This window comes from Streptopelia decaocto, assembly GCF_964273445.1.
Source record: "Streptopelia decaocto genome assembly, chromosome: 11".
Lineage (NCBI taxonomy): Eukaryota > Metazoa > Chordata > Aves > Columbiformes > Columbidae > Streptopelia > Streptopelia decaocto.
In genome coordinates, this window is record NC_138666.1 from 8,137,367 (window position 1) to 8,163,229 (window position 25,863).

Below are 25,863 nucleotides of genomic sequence, written 5' to 3' on the forward strand. Positions count from 1 at the left end.
CGCACAACATGTATATATAGAGAGAGTGGGCTATTTTTGTATATGAATACACATCAACAATTTACAGTGAAAATATTTGCTATGCAATGAAAATTTTAAGCCAAAAAAAGCCAAAAAAAAAAAAAAGCTAATAAAGGTTTAGTTTTTTAAAAAATTGGAAGTTTTTTAGCTAAGACTTCACAAATGCAAAGGTCAGACTTCCTTTCACTCCTTCAAAAACAACCCTTTTGATCTGTATTTCACCTTCTAACATATGAATGAATAAATAAATAGGTTGTAGTGAGACTGGACCAACATCACAAATAAGAATGACAGTGTCAAAATCATTCTTAGGTCATAATGACAGAAACTGAGTTTTACCTGTTCCCAAAATCCATTTAATATGCTCCCAGCCCTGATATTTGTCAGTAAGTGGCACTTGGTGCCTTTGGGAACATTGTCTGCATCTGAGGCGCTTAATGGTAATTTGCATTGATCTTTAGGGTTTTTTTTTACATAGATTCTGCATTTTATTTTGCTTGATAACTCAGTATTCAATGAGCTGTACTAGAATATACTTTCAAGGGGAACTGTACCGCTAAACATTCATGCATCTGTTGCTCCATCTATTCTTTTGAAGGAACATATTGCCATAAACAAATGTGCTGAGTGTCCTGAATTTAATTCGCAAACTGCACAAGAAAAATAAAGATAAGAAGGCTAATTTGCTCTTCACTCCACTCATGTTTTTGCTACTGACTTCAGAAGAATGAAGGAAAGGTCATATGGTTTGGGTCTCCAATGGACCCTTCATCCTTCAGCTGGGTCCAGATTGCAAACCATTCCTGATGCTGGAAAACATTTACTCACCAGAGAAGACTTTTTCCCCTTTTGTGAGTAGGACATGTGAGGATCTGCTTGCTGATTTAAGGAAGAAATTAATAATCTGGCCTTAAACCAATTATAACTGGAGGAAGGACCACCAGTACTGAGCATGTAAGGTCCCCATGGAAGGTACAAAACCAAATTTTGGCCTCAGTTGTACCCATGAAAACACAGATAAGCCCATGGGCTACAGCTGAGCTGGGTGGCTCTATGTTAGGGCAGATACTTAGCTAAAATTTCAGTCCCTGTGAGGCAGTTACATGTCCTTTTCAGCTTGACTGAACGTGAACAGAAATTTAAAAAAAATAAAGAAAAGCCCTGAGCCCGTACGCACATGTTAATCATAATGATAAATTTTAATTACAAAATCCTGTCACCAACTAAGGATGAGTTCCAAATGAGAACTAGCTCAGAGAAGAGCAAAGGCACAAGCAATATCGCGTGCATCAGAAGACGGTTTCAACATGGCTTTCAAACCTAGCCAGTATTTGGGGAATGTCTGGGTTTTTCCTGGCCAGGTCACTGCTAGGAAAGGCAGAGGAAACCAGGATCCCCGCCAGCACAGTTGCCTGCCTGTGAAATCAGCTGAAAACTGTAGACCATGTAATTCAGCCCTATCTGATACAAGATGATAACCTGCTCAGAGCTTCATTTATCATTTTTTACCTCTCTGGAGGGTTTGGTACCTGGAGCTCAGCACCACACCAAGATGGGCTTGAGGGCTGCTGGGACAGACCTGGTCAGAGTCCGGCTGGCTCACAACAACTGAAATAAGCTCACAACTGTCCTCACCACCCTGGTGAGAGATGCTCAGACACGTATCTGTGTACAGATGCTTATATGGTATATATGCTATAACAGAAGGGGCCCTAATTCATGTCCCAGTGTCTGAAATTTATCCTGGAGAGATACAACTGGAGACGTTCTCCAAGAAGAGACCGAAATTCGCCTTGTGTGAGTTGCAGGCTGAACTGAACACCCATGGTTTTGGCCAGACTCCTCACTAGAACTGTCACAGATGTTGACTGGCAGAAAAATCTGCAGTTTCAACCATCTTTTGTGAGTTATGTATGAGCAGCGTGCAGATCAGGAACTACAACCTACTTAATGCTGGTGAGAATATCCCAGTGGCTTCACCAGCCTTGGGGTCAACCAAGCCCACAACTGAAATACATACAAATTTGTGTTATCTACTGCCTCTCTATGTCAGTCATTACCTAACCAGGGGTGAAATGAAGATGACAAGTTTTACAGTGATAAGAAATAGCAGTGCGGTGCTCTCAGTGGGGATGCTGTTGGGGAATGATACCTGGCTTCCACTAAGAGCTGGAGCTTGGTATGATACTTAACCCCTGTAAACCTCTCTGCTGCTTTTCCTTTCCATTGTTTTACTGGTTACCAAACTGTTCAAGGCAGCTTCCATCTCTTCTGGATGCACATTGTATAGAAGAATTACCTTCCAATACTTTCCAGAATGGCTTTTGCTCTTATCTACCCAGAAATCCAAGCCAGTCTCAGTGCACATAATCTGCAGCTAACAAATCCCCAAATTACATGTGCTGGACTGGAAGGTAAAGAAATCATTAATGTGGCATTAGGGCATGTACATGCAGTCAAACTTGGTGGCCAAAGCCAGCATTGCGAAACCTGTGCACACAAATGTAGGGCTGGAGAGGGGCTAGCACTGAAGCCTTGTTCACGTGCAGGTCAGCTGCTTTCTACATCAGCAAATAGAGGGGGAGTTTTTGAGCTATAAAACATAACTTTGATTTAGTGTTTCCAAATCATACAGCAGCAACGATGGAGAGGCCGACCAGAGAGGCCAGAGATCCTCGCAAGCTCTGTCAAAATATCTTTGATGGCTTTTTCATGGTCTGAGTTCGGTCAAACTGTAGCAGGGCTGGGAATATTTTTTTTCACCAATGTTGTGTCAAAGTCCCAGGAACCACCATGGTGTTTGAGCGCTGAGATGGGAAAGTGAGCACCACTGTGGGAGAAAGTGTTCTTTGACACTCGACTAAAGAATTAGTGCAATATTTAAATAATGCTTCATATTTTAAGCAAAATGACAACTTAAACAAGAGCGTGAGGAAATGGGCATTAGCAGCACATAAAAACCAAGTGAGAATATGGCTTGTAATGCCAGCCAAGGTAAAGGAAACAAGTCTGTACAAAATGGAAAATTTTCTGCAGTTACAACACATATTTTATAAAGGAAATACAGGATTAGCATTGATTTTTGTTCGTTTCCTTTTGCTATTCTTTCTATTTAAAACAGACCATTTTTTTATACTCCTCCACTCCCATAATGGACTCCGTTCTTTATTTTGAATTAGTCTTGAAATATTTGGCAAACTATGGGCTACTTAAAGGTGGAAAATCCAAAATACATACCTAGGTAAACCTCAAAACAATAGCAGGTTCCTGAATCAGAAAGCTTAGGACCGGAAGGGCTTCACATCATTAATCAATCCAAAATGTTCATTAAATAATATTACAAAAAGGGAAACGGTTTTAAGTAAGCATGATCTTTAAAAATATTCTAATTTTCAATTTTAAAATTGTTTAGAATGTAAGAAACAGTCCTGAGCCCATTAAAATAAATATTGCACCCTTTCTTGTTTGCGTTTATATAGAGGGCAAAACTGCCATTAGATTGAGTAGGGGAAATAATACAGAATAATCATGCATAATGGGAAATACACATCTTAAAACAATTCAGTCTCTTTTAAAAAAATACCTAAAACTATATTATTTCTCGATTCTAACAACTTTAAAAATATTTCTGAAACTACAGAATATCTGTGTGAACTGTTATTTTTCATTACCTATGGGAACTGAATTCAGCTGGTTAACAGTATATTTCCATACATGGACATTTCAGGTCGTTTTTGAAGTTATTTTTACAGACTGTAGAAAAGGACACTTACCCAAGACAAACAAGCTAATTTCAAAACAGCTAGTTCCTGCGAGAACTGGTTACTTATTAACAGCTAGATAAATAACACAATACCGATCCAGATAAACTTCAGAAAAAACTCAACCTGTCAGTTCTACTACATGAAACAACAGAGTCCCAAACAGGTTTTGGCAGTTAATTTGCAAAATTATTTTGAATTTTGAGGAAATTCATACCACTCTAGAAAGTAAAAAATATCTTGTTGTTCAACAGCAAGTGACAAAGAAAAACATCTGTGTTAAATAATATTTCTGGAGTAGGATGGCAGATGGAAACCCTTCCACAAGAATAAGATCTAGTCTATCTGGAACTGGCAAAAAAAATAAATACTGAAAATCTTTTATTTAGGGACAGGCAGAGCTCTTACTGAGGTCAACATGAAATTCAAACTTCTTTGGGTCTTTTAACTTGTCTCCTGACATCCCCACCATGTCCCACAATAAGAAGTCTAATCATCTTAAATTGTAGGTGATAGCCCTACTGAAACTTTGATTTCTTTCGATGAGACAGCTAAAGAGCAAACGTGAGACCCTGAAAATCCCATCTTAATTTCACTACGCTTTTTAACAATTTAAACAAAATGCTGTCAAAATTCTCCAAAGACATTGCTAACATTGGAATCTCATTCGGTTACGTGATAGGTTTCATGCTATATGACCAAAATGTCCTTTATTTTTCACAGAGTGAACAGTTAATTTCACATAATACTTTATTTGCTTTATGCCCGGGTACTTTTGACTATTCGAAATCTAAATATGCAATATGCTTTAATTCTGTGAACAAAGCGGAAGTCTCTGCACATAAAAACACACGCCTCACAGTCAAGTTCTTTGTGTGCCGTTAAGACTTTTAGACCATCTTGATAGCCAGAAAAAAAAAAAAATAGAAGGCTACTAACAATTTGGATATTGCTTCTCAATTTAAGTAACTAGGAACAAGTGAAATTTGACGCATGGCATATTTTCTGAGTAACAGACAAATGCCGTTTGAGATGGCATTTTTTTCCAAGGATTAAATATGAACTTAAGTCATATACGCAAACAAGACACACATTATAAGGAAGAAATGTAATAACTCCTCTCACAAGCCATACAGGGGGACAAACCTATGGTATTCCATGAAGAGCTCCACCAACATCTGCAATACCTTATGGGCACTTCAGGACATGACACTCAGCCCGCCAAGGAAAGGAACAGCTCAAAATAAGACCAACAAGTGAAGGGGTCCCATTTCAGCCCAAACGCAACTGCAGGTTCAACACCCGTTCACAGGTCACCTGCTTAAATGTTACCCGTTGCACCCTTTGCCCCACACCTCCTGCCTGGCTTTCCCAGGTGTTCAGCTTTAGAACAAAGGTAGCGGACATTATTCAAGAGTAAGCAAACAGAAATCTCACCAGTGTTGTTGGGGAGCACCCGAAGGTTGTCAAATTCCAGCATGGTATAAGAGGAGTCCAAGGAGTCAACATAATCTGGCATATCCATGTCCATGATGGACTGACAAAGCTTCATTATTACTTGTCAACAGCGAGGGAAGCGGTAAAGAACAGCCCTGCTGTCAATCACGGCCAAGGTTTCCTCTGCAAAGAGAGACACCCCAGCCCTCGTGATGACAAATCATTACCCAGCTCTGCCTGCAGTCCCTCCCTGCGCCAGGAGAGAAGGGACGGGGCCATTCCCTCCCGCACATGCAGTCCCCTCCCTCCCTGGGGTGCATCTGTGCTCTCTTGGTCCTGATAATGTGATGTAGATAAGGCCTAGATTCGAATGACTTAGATTGCATCTTTGGGTCAATATAGCCCGGTTTATGGCTGTTCCTGCACAAACATTTTGAAAAGGGCTGTGGAGAGCTGTTCACACACATGCACTGCTCTTCCAGGGCAAAGCGGTGGTCATGTCAAATAACACCCATGCCGTTGTCACCTTGCTCAGCTACCAGCTCTTGGGAAAAGGCCAAATGATGTCACTTAAAAGTGGTCAAGACAATGAGTCAGTATCACCACTGTCTGAAGACCATCAGGTGCTGACAACCTGAGGCATTGCCATGAGATATCAATAGTCCTGCACAACAATTATGCTACTGGAAGGGAAACATGAGACTTCATTACATGTGTGTGCATGGTTTCAATTTGCCCTATAAGCAGAGGGGAGGTGACTTCTCCCACCCAGCATCCACCATCCCTGTCACCTGTGTCTTTTCCTCCAGACTCCAGACAGCCCCAGTCTCCCAGAGCGCCCATTGAGAAAGACCTTGGTTGTGGTTGTGAATTGTTAGGGCAGAAAGTTTTAAGCAACAGCAAGGGATGAAAATGGAAAAGCCTGAAAAGAACCAGTTAGACTCCCTTGCAGATGTGTGGTGTTGCATTTCACGCTGACCCAAGCCCAGCTTTTCTGGGAAAGGCCCATGATATGGAAGCACAATTCCAGTTTTCCCCACAGGACTGTGGTTTGTTTTTTAATTTACTGAATTTCGCACAGAAGTTCTTTCCTTGGTAAGACTCATGAGCTGTACTGCAGAAGACTGGAAATAAAATACAGCCATACAAAGCAATACAGCTCAAAGTGCTTGGTTTATTCCTGGTTTAACCTTCCAGATGCCTTCCCTGACATTACCGTTCCCTCTCCAGTGACGTTTGTTTGTGTCAGAGGGCCTTTCCTTTCCATGAGCTGTTCTGTGAGACCCAGTTCAACATCCTGTTGAATCTGGGAGGAAGAGTCTTGAGAAATAGGCAGATGTTTTGCCAGAAGAGGAGCCTTGGCCAAAAGAAGAGGACTGCCAGACTGCCTGAACTCTCACTGAACCAAAGAGCAGGGTGGCCCCATGTATCTGAGCAAACTCCAAATAGCAAGAAATATGCCAAAACTGAGTTTTGAAATGTCTTAGATATACTCATTTTGATTTCATCCCCATTTTACTTTTTTTTTTTTTTTAATGGATTTTTCCATATCCTGGGGACTTCCAGCAGACATTGCAATGGGTTAACTCTAGACAGGCTTTTCCCCTATAAAGATTGGGTGCAGGAACCCTTAGCTTTATTTTCTTATCATTTCTGGGGTATAAAATAATTTCATGTGCCATAGATACTTTTTTTTTCACCCCTTCTTTCCTTTTTTAAGAACATGTTGCAACTAGTGGTACACAAATGACTCCTTGGTTAGATAAGATGTTATGTTTTTATCCTTGGACTATGGCCCCAGGCTTTCAGTAATGCCAGCATCAGCTAAGTTAGCATCTGATTAGTTGTGCTTGCCTCTTACCCAATGTCAGTCTTGATTATGCCTATTAATCTGGCACATTCTTTTAACTGAGCTATGGGCAGAATCCTGCCTGATTCTCAGCACTCTGCTACTATCACAGCTAAGAGTTCTCATATTACTACAATTCCAGTTTGGGTTTTTTTTAATGGGTTTCTTACCTTTAAAATAGTAATATTTGTATTCACCATGCTTTTGGGTATTTGCAGTCTAGAGAGATGAAATTTGGGCTTCTGCCCTGGTATCGTTTGGTTTAGAGATCCCTCAGTGTTCTAGATTTTTCCATCTGACGTGAGGGTTAAGGCTTACTTCCAAAGAAAGCAGGGCTGCGAGGATGCGCTTGGACAATTTTCATTCTGGGAAAGAGAAAAGGTTATTGGGGATGAGAAAAGGTTATAGAGCAAATTTAATAGTTCGGGGTCAGATTTCAACATCACATCCACATTGATAATCAGGACTGACTTGTTATGGAAGGTGGTGTTGGAGTGATACTACATGACATTTCTAGTTATTTCAAACAGATGTCAGTGCCCTGTTCCAAACCTCTGCAGGACAAAAGCAGTCCTGAAGATTACCAAAACTTTGCTGAGGGCTGAACAGTTTCTTTTTTCCTTTCCCTGCTTCCTTACATCACTTTCTGAGTCATAGCTGCAACTTGACTGTGATCTATTCAAGGCTGGGGCTGAGTTTCATTAACATCAGGAGAAAAGTAGCTCACTTTGAGGTGCCCTTACATCTGCTCAGCACTGTTCATTAACACAATGAAGCAGATACCTCTCCCAGTCAAGAACTAGAAAATCTCTAGCTGGTTTCTTCACAATTTTACAATGATTTAATCTGATACAGTGGGCCAGTTTGGGGGCTAGGGAGAGATATCTCTCCATTTGATCTCAAGTAAGTGTTAGACATACAAACCTGCACTTGGAAAGCTACCTCTGATGGAGGAAACAGGCTGGTGGTAGGTGGGAGAGGGCTAGTGTTTGGATCTTGGTGCTTTGGCATCACCCTGAAGAACAATGAGCCTTTGGTCCCTTTGCTCATCTTGTTGGCAACTCCCAGGGTATCCACAGGACACGCATCAATCTTGGCTGGCCTCTGTTGGAAACACATGATGATCACACAAGGGGCAGTTTGGAGAAAGGAGGAATCTCAAAGCCTTCACAGAGCAGGGCATCAGTAAAGAAAGATTTGGACATAGAGATTCATGGGGCCAATCAACAGCTGTCTGCTGAGACACTCTTTCCAGGACTTGAGCTCCCCATGGGGCACAGACATGGGAGCTCTCAAGGAGCTACTTCATCTACATCTGTGTGTCCCCACAGGCTGTGTACAGGTGGTCTGGCCCTTCCTGCAACACGCCAGTGATAAGAAGGTCAAACAAAGGCTACTACGTGGATTCAAATTGGAACACAAGACATTCCACTTAGATTTGAGAAGAAATTTCTTCTCAGTGAGGGTAACAGAACACTGGAACAGGCTGCCCAGAGGGGTTGTGGAGTCTCCTACTCTGGAGACATTCAAAACCCGCCTGGACACCTTCCTGTGTAACCTCATCTGGGTGTTCCTGCTCCAGCGGGGGGATTGGACTGGATGATCTTTTGAGGTCCCTTCCAATCCCTAACATTCTGTGATTCTGTGATACACTGAGTAGACGAGGCCCTGGGAGAAACTCTGAGCTTCTCGTGTGAGAGGAGACCTGGTGGTACCCAAGCCAGGCCCCGACCTTTCTTCACCACCCATTTTTAACCTTCTCTCAGTGCAGAGAAAAGATAGGGCAGCTCTGGTCCAAGTGGTGACCACACGTAAAGGTAAATCCAACATGTTTCAAAGATGTTAACCCTATTAGGTTGACCTGTGGATTTGAAAAGGTTTCACCAGAATGGATCAGAAAAGCAAAGAACCCTCTGCCTGTCCCATATTCTCCCTTTTCTCACCCCAAGGAGGAGGAGCATGTGTGGGGAGCATGGGCTCAGCACACACACCCACACTGCTGCTGGGGCTGTGGGGCGGGAACAAAAACCGTACTGGCAACAGCAGCAAATATTGCCCCTTAGGGTTGCTATACTTCCCCCCACAACTCTTAGCAAACAGTCTTACAGTGAGGGAAGAGCTTCTATATACGAACATTCCCTCTGGGCTGCAAGACTGATGCTTGCATAGGTGAGTTGATCACAATGCATTGCATATGGAGATAACTGGGATTTTTGCAAAACACCTTGCTGGTTTTCCAGTGAGGGGACAAGACTGGGAGCATCCATTCCTTGAGTGCTCAGGCATTGACTCACCTGCACAGGTACCTGAGATGTACAGATAACCAAAAGTAAAACTGGAGGGTATAACACAGACTTCCTAGTTTGCAAATTGATGTCAATCCTCCTCCATGTGGACAAAAGCTTATTTTTAATATGTTTTTCCATTTATTCCTTTTTTTGACTCAGCGAGGCTAGATATAGCTGGAGGGTGCAGGGGGAGTGGGAGAAGAGAGGAAAAAAATAGATTTTTGTTTAATAAAAATAGCATGAATACTCAAAGATAGTCCTCTGGGAATGAATCAATATGGTTTCTCATATGTGCTGCAGAGACAACAGAGGGCAAACTCTGATGAACACATGGCCTCAATAAGACAACACACTTATTCCTAGAAATAAAATTCAGATGTTTTGGGGAATGCCTGTTAGACAAAATGAAGTGCAGAAAAGATAAGAACTCTGATTAATTAAGAGAGAACACAAAGCACTATGAGCAAGCCATCAGAAACAACATTTCTTTGGCTAGGTAAGTGGTGGGAGAAGATGTTTCCAGCTGTGGCAGCTGCACATCCATCTCTGGAGGCTGGTTTTTAAAGGAAAGTAAGTCTATGCTGCTTATGAGGAAAGGTCTCTGAGACACTAAAAGCTAACAAAAGACCTGTTGCTATGCAAAATGCTGAGGCAGACTTAAGCCACTAACTGTATTTTTGGCACAGAAGTTTTCTTCTTTTATTCTTAGAAGCATATTTAAAAGTCCTACCACTGTTTCAAAGATTTTCTCCATCTGAAATGCAGCAATTATTATACTCTTTCCTGCCCTTGCAGGACTTAGTGAGCATAAAGCTACCAATGTCCAGGTGGTTCTTGGGTATCAGCAACAACAGTAGCAATAAAATTACCTACTTAGAGAGAGGCAATCTGAATAAAACCAATATTTGAACGACAGAAGCCAGTAAGGCCTTTTTTGGGACGTAATGTATAATTAGAAACAGTACGCTTCTGAGATCATAAGTAGTGTGAAATCATGTCATTAGCATATAATTACAAGAGCAAACATGACAAATTTATCTAGACCAGATGTCTATTAAATCAGTTCTCTCCTTTCTTGGGTGCAATTTCTTGTGGTATACATCACTGAATGCTACTTGTGGTACAGTTAGCCTGAAAAATCTCTCTTGACATTGTCAGATATTTCTTATTACAAGAAATATTGCATTAAACATACGGCCTTCTTCAGGTCTCCCTGACAGACATGACATGATGGACGATGATGTTATGGACATGGGATAACATCACCCATCATTTGTATGATGGAGGAGGGAAAGGAGAAAAGCAAAAGATCAGGACTTTGACCATCTTTCCCTCCAGCAAACTTATTTTGCTTTGCTCCTGCCAAACACATTCATTTAAGATTTACTCATTTTGCTTTTAGATCAATTGGATTCAATCTTCCATGACAGAGCTTTAGGGAAAATAGAAAGTTAAGCAAGCACAAATCACTATGCTTAGAAAATTCCTCTAGGATGATTAAAACCAACATGAAATAAACAAACAAACAAACAAAAAGATAAACACACTACCACTAAAAAAACTTTTACTACCAGCTTCAAATGATAGATTGTGGTCCTTACAAATTGTCAAGCACAAATCACACAAAGACCCAACTACCAGCAATTACTTCAAATTGGTTAATTCATGAAATTCCCAGTTATTTCACTGATATACTGACTGTTCAGCGCAGATGAAACCTGAATTGGATTTGGGGAATAAATCTAAGATGTTTTACATTGTTCTGATGACCAAAGGCCAACCTCATGACTTGTTCTTTCTGAGTCTATGTAACTTCAGTTCTTTGTTACTGTGCATTTGGTCACGGTCAGAATTTCAGAAGTGCTAAGTGCTCATTTAGGTTTCTAAAAATGAAACAGCCTGAATTTCTGATCTGTTGAGAAACAGGAGCTCCCACTGGGAATAAAAACTGGACATCATGTAGCCACAGGTCACTGGTGTCTCAGGAATAAATCCCATTTTTTGGATGCCTGGGTAAAATCTGAGTAAAATCTCACTTCCCAGCCTACATGGGGTCTCCTGGCGACCGGTGACCTTTGCAAACTTGTCCTTTGCTGGCAAACACTTCCCAGCAAACACCTGATGACTGCATGCACCAGTTGGAATTTCTCTTCTCTATTTTCCATAAGCAGGTTCTCATAAAGAGGAAATGCCTGCAATATTTTTGAAATGGCATATTTTTCCTCACATCAACAAATACCTCTGTCAGTGGGTGTTCCTTGGGAGTATTTCAGAGGACTTCTTGTTTCTTTCCTTTCTTGAAAGAAATCAGCTGATCAACATTTGACATAATGATGAATGAAAAGGGAACAAACTTCACTAAATACTTTTTGAGGAAAAGAATATTCATTAGCTTCAAAATGATTTCTCATTTGTAATTGAATTTTGATATTCACAGAAGAAGGGAGGGAAATTAAAATATTTAATAATGGACAAAATGGAAAGTAACAAAAGGACAGAAACACAACATTTTTGTTCTTATTCCTGTTTGCAAACATCAGTCATGGTGACTTCTGACTTAAATTTGAGACCCTTGGCAACTCGCTTTCTGCGCAGTACATGTGGCTCAGATTTCAAAAGTCAGAATCAGCTTTACTTTAGGTTCTATAAGTAAGAGGAAATTTATGTCTTAATTAGCAAAACTGACAAATTTGGAGGAACAAAACATTTTGACTGAAAAATAATAATTTTAGAATAAATCATACCTGACACCATCAACTCATAAAAGCATTAACACATTTGTGAAACTCCAGCTCACTCACCAAAATTAACATGTAACTTACTTCAGTTAACTTTAGTGTCTCACAGCTGAGACTTTTCGCGATGGCAGGGAATGCTCTGTTTCCATTTAATTCCTACAAAGACAACATCCACTTCTTTTCCACAGAAGTCTTTCCTAGGCTGGGCTTACATGGGAAAATCCAGACTCAATAGCAAGAGTTTTAGCTGATCTCTGCTCTGTATTAGACCAATCAAGCCCAAACTCCTTCAATCTGTTGACGTATTCAACACCGAGTAGAAAGCAGAAAACAGACATTGGAGCCTGCTGTCCATAGAACCAAAACATATGGAAAAAGCCAAAGGAGAAGTACCCAATCTTCCAGTCTTTCCCTCACTCACCTGCTTCGTTACCCTTGAGGTGAAAGGTTCCCCAAACACTACTCTAAATTTATGCCAGTCAGGGAAATACAGGTTTGCAGCAGCCCAGCTGTCCCAGATCATGGTCTACCACACCAAGCAACCCGGTTGTCCTAATTTTCACCATCCAGACTGAGGCTTCATATCTGAATTGGAAACATCAGTACCTCTGCATCCACTAAAGAAAAATTGACATGTTGTAGAATCACAGAATAGTTTAGGTTGGAAAATACTTTTAACATAATTGTGTTCAACCATGCACCCAGCACTGCCAAGTCCACCGCTAAACCACGTCCCTAAGCATCACATCTACACATCTTTTAAACACCTCCAGGGATGGTGACTCAACCACTTCCCCGGAGGCCTGTTCCAATGCCTGACAACCCTTTCCATGAAGAAATTTTTCCTAATATCCAATCTAAACCTCCCCTGGCGCAACTTGTGGCTGTTTCCCCTCATCCTATGTCCAGAGAGTGATTCATCCCAGGTCTCCAAAGGACCAGGAATGAATCGCATAGCAATGCCAATCTCTCTAAACAAAGCACATGGGGAGTGTAGGTGACTTACACTCAATCTGCAATTTTTTTAGAAAGTGACGTCACATAAGATGAATTCTCCCTGCCAATAGAGAAAATGACACATAGAGCCATCAAGAATTAGGTTGGATTCCTTGGCCGAGGGCGACGTCAACCCCTGACTAAAGCAGATAGTCCAGCCTGGAGAGAGGAGCAGCGTTACCTCACCGGCTGCTTCTTGAAGTAGGCATGGGACTCATCTGGAGCACTGTGCTGCCTGTGGGCAAGTCTTTTTGGCTTTTCTTACTGCAAACGACATGTCATTAGTCAGGAGCAACCAACCTTGATGAGAGTATTTGCTCCGACTCCAATCTCCCCCACAAACGACGTTCCTGCCACTTTGAGCTTTTTTGGTTGCAGTGTTGACACTTCTAAAGATCTGTCATTAGCTCAGCTGAAGAGAAAACAGAAACGCTATTCAAGACCCAGCTCCAATGCGGGAGGTTAGGAATGCAAATTCTCCTTTTGCACTGAAAGCACGATGACTGTCCTACGTTGCTGTTGTTCTTTCTATTTTAGGGGATGCCCTTATTATTTTATAAGCCCTTTTCTATCACCTAAAGCACCCTTTTTAAGCCATTCTTCTACCAAAGTCATATTCATATATCTTAAAATATAATCTCCCAGATTTCCAAAAACTAACCCAGGAGTTAGATTTTGGCTTTTATCTTACAAATTCTTAGTTGTGGGTCTAAAAGCACTTGCCTTTTTCCTTGACTTTTTTTTTTTTGGTATTCTAAAATTTCTGTGATGGAATTCCACTCCCCTCTATATGTTCACACTATATTTTCAGTACATGAGATAAACATCAACAGATATTGGCTCAGGTCCAGGGAAGCACCAAAAAGGAGTTGACCTTTGACTGTGATCATCTGAATCATTTTCTGTGCTATAGTAAACAGAGGAGCTGAAAATAAAGTTCCTACCAAATAAATCATGCAGCATTTCATTGGGTAATTTTGATTTCTGTTCTTGTCCCCTAGATTTTCTAGCTTTGCCATTTTTCTGGTAATTTAATAGCTCAGGACAAATGTAGAGTTCCTCCAAATTACTCTTTTTAGTGTTGTCTGCTAAGTAAACCAAGTGCAAATATGAAAAGCTCAGAAAGGATAGAAGACATAATGCTTCAATTTAAAAAATAAAAATATAATAATAAAAACAACCACCACAGAGCACAGGTCAAGTCTACTTTAGCTGCTATAATCCATTATATATTTGCACATTTGATCTTTTAGCTCTTGCACACATATAAAGACCTTGTTGGGGCTCAGCATCAGGGTGATAAGGAAAGAACTCCAACCAACATATATAGAGTGCTCTGGAGAAAACCTTCCATTTGTTCAAGGGACTGGAAAGCTGAAACAGTCACAAACCTAAAGAAATATTGATTTTTTTTTTTTTTTTTTTAAATGATGGATTATCTAAAATGGCTATCATATTGAAATTAATGAGGCTTTGGGGACAATATCTGAGAGCCTTAACAGATGACATCAAAGGGATAAACTAAAAAGAAAAATAAGAAAATCAATAGGAAAATACAGTTTAGTCTACAGAACTGAAGCACAGGAGCAGCCCCTACTGTATCTGTTTTTAAAACAGGAGATGTGGAAATCTAGTAGTTTCAAGGAAACACTGCCTCTCTCTGCTCCACAGCTACACATCCAGAAGTAGTCGCTATAAACCATCCATCTTAGCTAGTCATGGAAATATAGAAAATTAGTATCATTAGGAACTGTTTAATCCAGCACTGTCATTCAGTAGCTTATCCTGCGGCTCCTTCACAAACCAAATCTCTGAGTGACATTAGTAGCTGGTGTTGGTTGGGATGCATGTTTGTACACTTTTAGTCTTTAGCACACTCCAGTATCAGTCCTACATCCCATGGAGACTTTTCCTTTTTTCTTATTTCTAATAACCATATCTTTTAAAAATGCCATAGTGACCATGAAGAAATCTGATATAACAGTGATTCAGCAATGTCTATAAACCAAGAAGTGGTTGTTCATCAAAATCAGTGAATATCAGACGCCTTTTACTCAACTCTTGGAGTTTCAGGTCCACTGAATTCATCTATAGGTGGGTATACTCTTCAGTCCTCATCCAAAATGAGAAGCTATTTTAAAAAATAAAAGATTGGTAAGTAGACATATTGACATGTTGGAAAGATGCTTTTTATGACTTTAAATTGGAGATGTTATTGTAAACATCAAGCTATATTTGCCCCATAATATCCATTTTTGAACACTTGAGTCTCTTCCCGACTGCCTTACTCATAATTGCTGCTGTCTTAAATCAGTGGGTATAGTAAAAGAAAGTGTCTGTTTACCGACTGAAAAATACACATATATACAAAACTCCCAGTTTCACAGATGTTTTCAGGAAGCTATAACCCCTGATAAATCCTTGCAGGCCACTGAGATGAATAATATTTGAGGATGAATTTTTGAGGTTACTAAACTGGAGAGGTATTTCTGGCTGTGGGCTTTGCCACTCTCATGGAAAAGTATGTTTTCCTTATATCCATCATATAGGCTATATTTTGCACATCTGTCTTTAATTAGACCGACTTCATATCTTAAAGAGTACATGACAGCAAATGAATCATTCAGAAATCAGAGTTAATCAGCAAATGACAAAGTTGGTGTTTGTTTCTGTTTTTGTTTTTTTTTAATTAATGAGTAGCCACAGTGATAAAATGCCCTCAAATTGGAGTTTTTAGCATGTTTTCTGAACCCAAATGTACAGTTTCAGGGACAGATCTGATATGCATTTTTATGCCATATACCAATTTACATGACCAGTGGTCACACTGAAAAAGTCCTTTTATTAGGGAATACCACTGAAATTGTAGGGGTTTTGCAGATCATGGTCTGATCCACTTAGTCCTGTAAGACTATAGGGATTCAAAAAGTATTAGTTGCTAACCTAAATCTAATTTAAAGAGATGCACTAGCTGGAAAGTTGAACAAAAATCTTCATTTTATCAAAATGACCTTTATTCATTTTAGCAAAACAAACTAATTTTTTCTACACCAACGTTTTGGAAAATGTCTCTGTCAATGCTGTGTTCCATGCTGTTAACACTGAATAGCAGGAAAAAAAAAAAAAACAACACAAAAATTTTTCTACTTTCTCCACTCTTCAGGTTTGATCATGCATTCACTTATTTTAGTGAAAATCTCCTAGAAAGCTCAGTGTTTGCTTACCATGACAGTCACGGTTGTTACACTTCAGTTATTGGTAGTTCTTCTTGTGCAACAGTCATCCCAAGGGGGAAAATCCCACCAGTCTCACAGAAGCAGCATTGTTGATTTATCTGTTGTAAATCAGGGGGAAAAAAGAAAGAAAAAAAAAATGCAGTGGAATTTACAACATATTTTGAAAGAGAAAGGAGAGAACATATACCACGTTACAGCATGAGGTTTTGTGATGTTTTGAGAATTAGCTGCTAGCTTATACATATGTGCGTGTGTACCCTGTGTATCCGAATTGCGTATATTATTATATATAATGCATATAAAAGTGAAGAAAAAATTTAACAGAGGAAAATGTAATGAAAGACAAATGGAATGTCTGCCAGCTCTAATAATGATATTATAACTTTCAGGGCCCCATGCACAGGGAGGAGGGGCAGCATCTGTACTAACAGGATGATTTGGGGGGGCACAGCTAAAGTGCAAAACCAGATAATGCCCTCGGACTCCCAGTACTACAACTATTTTTCCCCTGCTTTGTGGAATAACCTCATTTCTGTCCTCCTGTTTGTTTTTTTCCTAGATATTTCAGAGGGTGAAGGGAGAAACCAGCCTTGAATCCTGGAGGAGCTCTTGAACTCAAGCTTCATTTCTGATTTCAGTTACGTTTAGAGCATAACATGGGTTTGTTATTCTGTGGTCCCTTGCTGAAATAGGTCAGTGTGGCCTCCCCTGTTAAAACCTGTATCCCAATTATACTTTACTCCAGGCCAAAATTCTGCATGAAAATTCCAACAAAATATTAGCACAAGGAAAAAGCTCTTTTTTGTCTTATTTATATTCCAGCAGCTCTTAGGAGATGGATGCTTCTAGACCAGGTGCTGTTCAGAAATGCAGTAATAAATGGTCCCTACTTATAGTAAATGAAGTAGACAAGAGGTAGGAGGGAAAACTGAAGAGTGAAACCAGTGGCCAAATCTGTTCGGTCCCAGATGCTCATCATTCCCACCAGCTCACGCTGCTGCATTGTGAGATGCACCTGAATCTGGATCTCACATTTCAGGAGAGAGTTTAATCATGCACCTAATTGTTTTAATTTAAAAAGGCACCAAGGGGCTGATCCACAATACTGAGTTCCTTTAAGCAAAACAAGAGAGATTGTGGCAATTACTGAAAATTATTTAGCAACATCTTACGAGCCAAGAAACTGTCCATGAATTTAAAGTGAAACACAATCACCATGAATTGAAGTCAGCCCATTTGGCCAGAATTTCACTGATGCATATAGAAGGTACTTATGAAATAACTATCAATCTAGGATTCTGTTTTCCCAGTTTTATAAAATGGGTCACCTCATCTTTCTCCAGGACATCTCCAACACCCCTGCTTGATTCCAGTTAGGACTTTCTAACTTACATTGCCCCCCATGAACAACAAGCCTGACATCAGTAAGCAATTTACACTCTATAGTTGCAATACTCTGTATATGGTAGTACTTTTCTGGGCCCATTTTTCTCCTCAGAAGAACATGCAACACTAATTACTTCCCACCACCCCCCAGGGAGCTCATAGAATCACATCCAAAAGAGATATTTCCCTGGGCAACAACCTGCTTTAATAAGTTCTTATTGCATGGGAAGTATTTGGTTTTTAATCTGTAAAACAGAGATAAGGCAAAAAGCATTCTAATATTGCTTAAGCACTTCATATCAAGCAACAATTTTATTGTACTTTGAATTAAGGAAAGAGTGTGATTTGTTATTTTTTGTCATACTAGAGGCTGAATACATTTCTTCACCAAATTGAGTTATCCTGGCTGTATACTGGCATAACTGATAGATGAGTTTAATTCAAGATATTAAGAAACCAACCAGTATTTGCTTTGTGCACCATAGATGAAACTCTGATATGCATTACTAAACCCCACACCTCTGCTCGAGTATGTTTACTCTTTTTTTACAGAAATTTAGCCTAACCCCTGCTTGAAAAATAATCCCAGACAACAGCAGTAATGATAAGGGAATTTCAGAGAAAGCAATGTTTACTCAGCCAATACCACAAGTTGGATATATTAAATAATGAAGTCCACACCTCCAAAAATTGTTTTTATGTCTATGTTCTGTTAGCAATCAGATCCCTATACATTGTGATGATCTATAGACAACTAGATTGAGACTGCTAACTGACTTACACCAATGAGAAATTTGGGGGAAAAACTTAACTATCAGCACATAGATCTACACCAGCAGTATTGAAACCAGCTCACCTAAAACAGAGTTATTCTGGATTTAACATAATTTTGAATAGAATCCAACCCAATTCAATCCATCCAGAGCATAAAGAAATTTATATTTGTAATAATGCATGAGGCAGGCACAAAAAAGCATCCTAAGTACAGCACTTACATTTCATTGCTATTAGTTTTCTCTAGCAAACAGATATTCAGCAGGGATACCCTGAAGCACTGCTGAACATGGTAACCTTTGCTGGTGCAAACAGAGACTTTGCAGCACATTGCACACCAGATATCAGTTTGGCTTGGCTAATTGAACAAAATCCACTTTAAGCAACTTGATCAAACAGGAAAAGGCTGATCCAATGCTCAGACTTTCCTCTTACTCAAGATGGCAGCAGAGATATTATGAGTCACTTAGCAGAGCTGGCTTCTATATTTTTCTGCACCTCTAATAGAGCTGGAAACAGATTCGTTTGGGATTGGAACAAGGCAGAATCTAATAGAAAATAAAACAAGAAAGTCAGGAGATGTTTCCAGATGTTACTTACTGTGTCCTGTTGCTCCTGGCCATCTCCACTCCTGGCCCCAGAGGAACACATGATGTTTGCACAGTCTCATTAGAGAAACAACTTGTCTCCAGGTTGCAATGTCAGAGGAAGAAACCGGAGGAGTATCCTGGAAAAGAAGAAATGGGTGATGTGAAACAGATGTTTTCCTTTCATTGCTTATTGCAGATGCTGCCTAGTAATTAATCCACCTGCTGCCTTCCCATAGGGATAATTACTCACACCACGATCCCAGCCAACAGAATTTGTGTTTTCCGTGCCTCATGGTGCCCATCCCCACTTTGCTCAACAATACACACTGAAGTGCTGCACAAATGCAATGCTTTTATAAACAGCTACAACTTTCTGCATCTCTTTGTATAGTTAGGAAGCTTTTCCTAGCTTGCCCCATGTCATCATTCAAAAGTAAAGCTTCTTACACATCTCTTCCCCCAAAATGTTGTACCTGGTGGGCTTTTTGTGCTCAAGAATCTTTTAAAAACAAGGGTAAAGATCTCTAATCATACGTGACATATCAGTAAATACAGGCATTTTCAATGTGGTTACTTAAATACATAGATTAATATGTAGTGCAGGGCTTTCCAGAGAACCTACAGATGTTAATTAAAAATAATAGTGGCATCAGGATGATATATATGAGAGCAGAGCTTACATAGCACAGCAGTAAATAGTTAATGTCTGAAATCCTTGTTTTTTCTAAGACCCCTTTTGTTGTAAGAGCTGACCAGAAAGACACAGTGCATGTTTCTGAATATCCAGGTTAAGGCTGATTTTTAATTTGCTCATATTTCGCTATTTTAAAATGCATTTAGTATAGTCCAATGGCTAGTGTTTACCCATCATTTTCCTTGCACATTTCAAGACTTGCACTTGATGATGCTGATCAGTGAGGACAGAAGCACTTGATAGCAAGTTCTCATTGTGCTTAGTGTATAATTAAGAGTTCAAACCAGCTAATTGAATCAAGAACAACATAAGCTTCAAGGGATCTCTGTTTGTCACCTACACCAAGCCACCCCTGGAAGCAGGAGCAGCTCATGTCTCCAATGATCCAGCTGTGGGACTGGCTGTCCTCCTCACTGACGAGGAAATTTGCTGAAAAGTGATGGGAGCTGAGATATTGTCATTGACTGAACTTGATACGACTGGAAAAAGAACGTGACCTGAGGTGCAAGCTTTGTTATGGTCCTCATTAACACAGCCTTCATCTTTTCTTCTTTTCAAGGGAGCTACTTATTTCTATGCCTCAAGCAAGAACAAGAGCCAGCTGGAGATAATTTAGTCCTACTTCGCTAATGTTGATGTCTCTGGATTTAATATTGGCATTTCTGGAACTCTATTATGACTCTTTGGCTTGGCGAGGTGGCTCAGGTAGTTATCCTGGGCATAATATTTTGTTAGCTGCAGATCTATTTCAAATATGAAACAGAAATCTGGTCATTCAGGACTAACAAACCTCCTCAAGCATTTCTACTACTTGATGCTCAGCAGCCTCCAGCTCTGGGGAACATCTTCAAAAGCCTTTCAGTGAGCAGCTCAACTAGTGCCTGCTGGACAAACACACAAAAGCAAAATAAAGTCTTCAGAGAGAAGAGTCTGGCAGCTAGAGAGATGGGTGGATGCTGCTGGGAACAGTGGAGAAGGAACCACATAGCGCAGCAGTGAGCATTGAGCTCTGCCAACGGAGGTCGCCACGGACTTTGCTCAGCAGAAGCAACATCCAGATTGAGCCTGCCTGCATCCCACTGCTGTCCCCATCCTCATGTTTCCCAGTGCCCCTAGGGGCCTGTGAATACCTGATTCAAAGGACCTAAGCAATGGCCTAAGGGGAAGCTGGAAGAGAGCCCAGATAGAGCATGTCTTGAGAAGAACAGACAATAAAAAGTTGAGGCACATCACGACAGCCTTTGTTCACACTGTCATGCCTGGGGACAGGCATGAAATCAGGCATTGAAATCCTTGCCAAAACAGGGAGCCAGAGTGGGATTAAAAAAACATCCTGTGCAAGACTGCTCAGGTAATATTTTACCTGCACTATCCAGGGACGGCATCAGCCTTGTGTTGCCCACTGTTCCTTGTGTGCAGGATAACTTGGTACAGAAGGACATCAGTGATGGAAAGGAAATTCTGATTGTGTCCTCATCAGTGTTGTACAGATCTTTGGTGCTATCAGAGCACCAGGACCAAGAAGGAGCCTACAGAGACAAGGTGATTTGGAGCCTGTAGAAACCAAGCCCCTGTGAGCCTGCAGTACTTTTAGCTTGACCTAACAGCATTCAGACTTCCTTCAAACATGTTCAACAGAAAAATAAAGCCACATTTAAAGTATCTGTTTGGCTTCACTTCAGACAGTTGAGGTCCAGTGTGGTGCGCAACTTACATACAGGTCTGGTGAGAAATGTTACTGTGATACATATCACGATATAAGATTTTTGTCTTATTCAAGCACCTCAAAAATCTCATCTGTTGTGTCAGTGGCTGTTACTACACCCACCTACTTATATAGGTAACTGCTGTCCCATTACTTGCCAGTGATGTGCAAAAGCCTTGGACATACCCCAGCAGTTTTGATTTCTGTAACAACTGCACTCTACCTTCTCTTTCATGAAGAAAAATTAGCTACAATATTTGAGATAAAAGAAATAAAACCAATATGAAAACCTATCTAATGGAATTAAATGAAGTAACCTTTCAGCCTGCCTGTTCTGTGAATAACCTTATCTTCATGTTTACTATTTGACAGAATTCTAAATTATCTGAAATTTTATCAGAATAAATCAACTAAACAAAAAGAAAAAAAAACCTTCTAAAAAGGACAGACATTCTTAATAGCCATCTGGAATACATTATTCCTTTCCAAGTAGCATTGTTGATACTGAAAGTGTTGTAACAATATCCATTTCTAATGTGGTTCTGCTGTGGCTCCATCCATAATAAAATTAGTTGATGCCAAAGAATCCACTTAGCATTACAAGATCCCCCAAACCTGGATTATTTGTGTAAGACTCTAATTTAACATTCAGAGTTTCATGGTCTGATGACATTTCTTATAATATTTTTAAAGGAGACCAAAGAATGAACAAAACCTAATCTGGGGAAATGCTTTAGCTGAACCATACACCTCTAAATTCTTGTAAATCCTAAACCCCACTAAGGAGAGATGGAGACTGAAAACAACGAAAACCTTCTCTAACACAACCATAATCTTTTGTATTTTCTTGAGTATTTGGTCAGGTCTGCAGTATGGCTACCTTCAAAATGTACTTGAATACTACAGAAAAAGGGCAATATGCATTATTCTCATGGGTAAATGCCACTTGAAGCTCAATGCCTTTATGCCAAGATACACAAAAAAGGTCTAATAATATTGAGGATTCAAACAGAGGCAGCTGAAACAAAACTACTCAGCAGAAAGAACTGAACACTCACCATTTTTTAGCTGAAGTACATCAAAGAGTGGCCTGCCAGGTTCCCAAATGAACGTATTTTTCTACCACATTAATGGTGGTCAGTGGTGGGAAGGTGTCTTTCTTCCCTGAAAAACATCTCAATTTCTGCCATCTTGCAGATATTTTTTCGTAGCTATATTTCGTTTCCAAGCACTATTCTGTCTTAATCCTTAAAAAAGTGAGCAGGACTGAGAGATGGGTACTGTAAAACTAATTTTCCTAGAAAATTACACTTAAAATTATAGTTCCATTGACTTTGTTGCAGTCAGGTTTTCACTCTGTTTTTTCAGTCTTCTTTTGCTCACATGCTATTGTGCTATCGGATACTGGCCTACTTATGTATCTCAGTTTATCTAGCTGTATACATTCAAGATTACGCAAAAAATAGTTATCCTTTGAAAAATCTTTTCAGAGCTTCATGGGGAAAAATATCATCATAATAGAGCTTGTTAGATGCTGGAGATTACCAGTTCCAGCTGTTCTATCAGCCGAACACTTCCAAGCAATTTAGCCCACAGCAGCAAATCTCAATGAAAAGCTGCTCAAAAAGTGGGGATGAGAAGAGTCAGAGCCATTTCAGAACTTCTTTGAAGTCTTAGTCTTCACCATCAGTCTGCTCTTCCCTGAGGTCCCTTTGCTGTGCTTCAGCCCAAATGCCATCCCCTCGCAGAGAATTAAAGAGCTCTGGGTGCAACTTCGCATTGTTGTTTGCCCACACTGAGAAACGAAGCCCATGATTTGTAAGAAGCCACAATGCCAGCAAGAAAATGTTGTCCGTGTGGTTGTTGGCAACCACTGGGACAAAATATGGCTTGAAGTCATAACAGGACCTGGGGTCCCCTCCTTCCACCCCTGCCACCCTTGCTAAGATCCAGCTGTGAGCCTTTCTTCTTGTGTTCTTTATTCTCTGTGTTGCCTGATAGTAGAGGTCCTGCCAACCTACAATTAGAAGCAAAAGAGCTGCAACTTTGTGCTCTGACTGCCCAGAGATAGGGCAGTAATTTTTCTAGTCGACATGCCAAGGACTTGCCAGCAATGTCAAAAGCAAGTTTGTTATAAATGATTCTTTTCAGGGCATTTCCTTCACTTGCTGATGGAGGAAAAGCAAAGAAAAATGACAAAGAGCCCCGCTCCTTTTCTTCAGACAACTGTGATTTATTATAGGCAAAATGAGGAGGATTCCAAAAACATTACTCCTATAAGGGAAGGTAACTCAATCTCCAGCAAAAATAAACAGCCATGTTTAAATAAACCTTCTGAGAATTGTTATTGCACTTTTCCCCAGAACCCGGGGAAGTATTTCTCTCTTCTGATATTGTGCTACTGCGCAAGATGCTGATAAATGCCTGCTCTGAAGACCGAGGGATCTCCTCTGGTCTGAGTGGCCTGGTAAGTCATCAAAGGATAAAAGGCAGAGAACAAAGGGAGAAAAAGTATTATGAGCTGTAGCTAAAGTGCCTGACAGATGCTGGTTTGCTGCTTATGGGAACTGCCTTCCTGCGTCGGAGCAGATGTTCACCCAGCTCAGTGCCCAAGCTCCCACCCGGCTAATGGTGGGGTAAGGAAGGGTAGATACAAAAGGTCTTTCCCCAGTACACCCTGCCAGAGGTTTAGGGACTTTCCACAGCTCTTCCATGAGTACTGACATCAATAAATCACATTAACTTTAAGGTCACATATCCTGCTAGCATCTTAGGGCTTCACAACAGTGAATGATGTCCCTCAGGGAAGCCTGGGAAGAAAAGCTCAAGCCAGTGAAACAAAACTAGCAATACAAGTGTCTCTTTTCACTAATGCAGAGGACTTCAGCCCACTAAGGAAATATCCATGTTTTCTTTTCTCTATGAAAGGTTAGTTCTTCAAGCATTGCTGCAGAGACCTCACAGTTTGGTCTCCAGCACCCTTACTGTAAGTCTTCTCAAAGTATCATGTCTTCACCAACCTTAGAGCTTTCAGAAATACTAAGAAACCTGGTGACAACATCCTTCTGGTGGCTCCAAGGACAGGATCCAGCCCTGCTGCACTGAGGCCTCCAGACCTTCCTCTCTCCCCCGTGAGAATAAGACTGCCCACTGGTATTTAGGTCATGCTTTTCCTTCTTATCACACACAAATAACCTCAACCTCTGCTCCCACGAGGTGTGGAGAGCCCCAGTGAGTTGCCATGCCCCTCAGTGTCCCTTGAACACCCCACTGTGATTTATTGCCTTGACTGAGTGAGATCTGGTTTGCAAGGGACACCTTGTGACTCCTCTCTTACTGGACTTGCCCTTTGCTTTGCTTTCTGTTTTCATTAGCACAAGCTAATAGGAAAATACACTGGTGTAATGTGAATCCCATTCTCCCTGCCAAGATAAGGCATAATTAATGACATAAGGCAAATTAGTCATATAGATGCTTGGAATTGTTGCTGTTCTCTTAGATGCTATGAGCTCATTACCTAGTCTCATGACATAGCTCTTCTTGTTAAGCCTACTGTGCTTTGTGAAGTTTATTCCTTCACAGCTCATCTGCAAGAGGAAGGTAACTACAGCAGCCCTTTTTACTGCACCTTAAAAACTAATAGGATAAATGAATGGGGAGAAAAAGAGCAAGTCCTCTCTTTATGGATTTCTGTGACAATGAAAAGTTGGCAAGAATAATTTACTCATGAGTTAATAGCGAACTGCTCCTCTGGTCTGCTGAGAACCAGGCTGAAGACCAGAGGTGCCTTGCACATAACTGCAGGCAAATCAGGCAAGGATAAATCCCCTGACAAACCAAGGCAGCCAGGACATCCTATGGCGCAAAGCAGACCAGTGCTGCCAAGGTTCCTTTTCCAGTCTGTGGAGACAGCAAGACACCCTGGCCCAGGCTCCAGAACAGCTGGGCTGGGAAGCAGGGAGCTGCTGGCCAAGGGAAAATGCCGACAGAAGAAGTATTCCTTCAGTCACAGCTCTCAAAGGGAATTAGGTGCTCCAGTTGTTGGGTCCCTGTCTCACTGTGACAACCTCCATGGTTGGATAAATGCCCTGAGGAAGGCTCCTCAGCCTTATCGCAGCCTTCACCTACACATTCACTGAGCTACGTTGTTGGAGGACTCACCTGTGAGGTATGAGACATCTCTCTCATCCCTGAGCCAAGAATTACTTCAACATCTGATGCTGTGTGCTGGCTCCTGGGAGATAGCCCTTCTATCCACACTGGCCAGGCAGTGCAGTCATGCAGACGGTCATTTTCTGGGTCAGCACACAGTAAATTTTCCATGACTGAGCTTGATGACTACAAAAAACTTGAGAACACTCTCTCCTCACAACCAGTACCTCTGAGGA

At 40.7% G+C, this 25,863-nt stretch overlaps 1 protein-coding gene and 1 long non-coding RNA gene across 3 annotated transcripts in view; both read right to left on the bottom strand.

The window, feature by feature from the left end:
- Positions 1–8,107, bottom strand: part of LOC309444478 (hepatocyte nuclear factor 4-beta-like) — a 28,125-nt gene extending 20,018 nt beyond the window's left edge. For both annotated transcript variants that reach the window (XR_014185049.1, XM_082062340.1), the window contains exons 1-3: positions 7,993–8,107; positions 7,239–7,433; positions 5,220–5,402 (exon numbers count right to left, since the gene is read on the bottom strand). Coding sequence is in view for 1 of the 2 variants with exons in the window: in XM_082062340.1 (XP_081918466.1) it covers positions 5,220–5,334 (115 nt within the window). In the remaining variant the exon portion in view is untranslated. The remainder of the gene's footprint in view (positions 1–5,219; positions 5,403–7,238; positions 7,434–7,992) is intronic.
- On the bottom strand, positions 8,104–16,424 carry LOC309444480. The gene is made up of 4 exons (XR_014185050.1): positions 16,315–16,424; positions 15,150–15,221; positions 9,363–9,530; positions 8,104–8,172 (listed from the first exon to the last, which is right to left on the bottom strand). It is a non-coding gene; the product is annotated as an uncharacterized lncRNA (long non-coding RNA).
- Between the last annotated feature and the right edge of the window lie 9,439 nt (positions 16,425–25,863).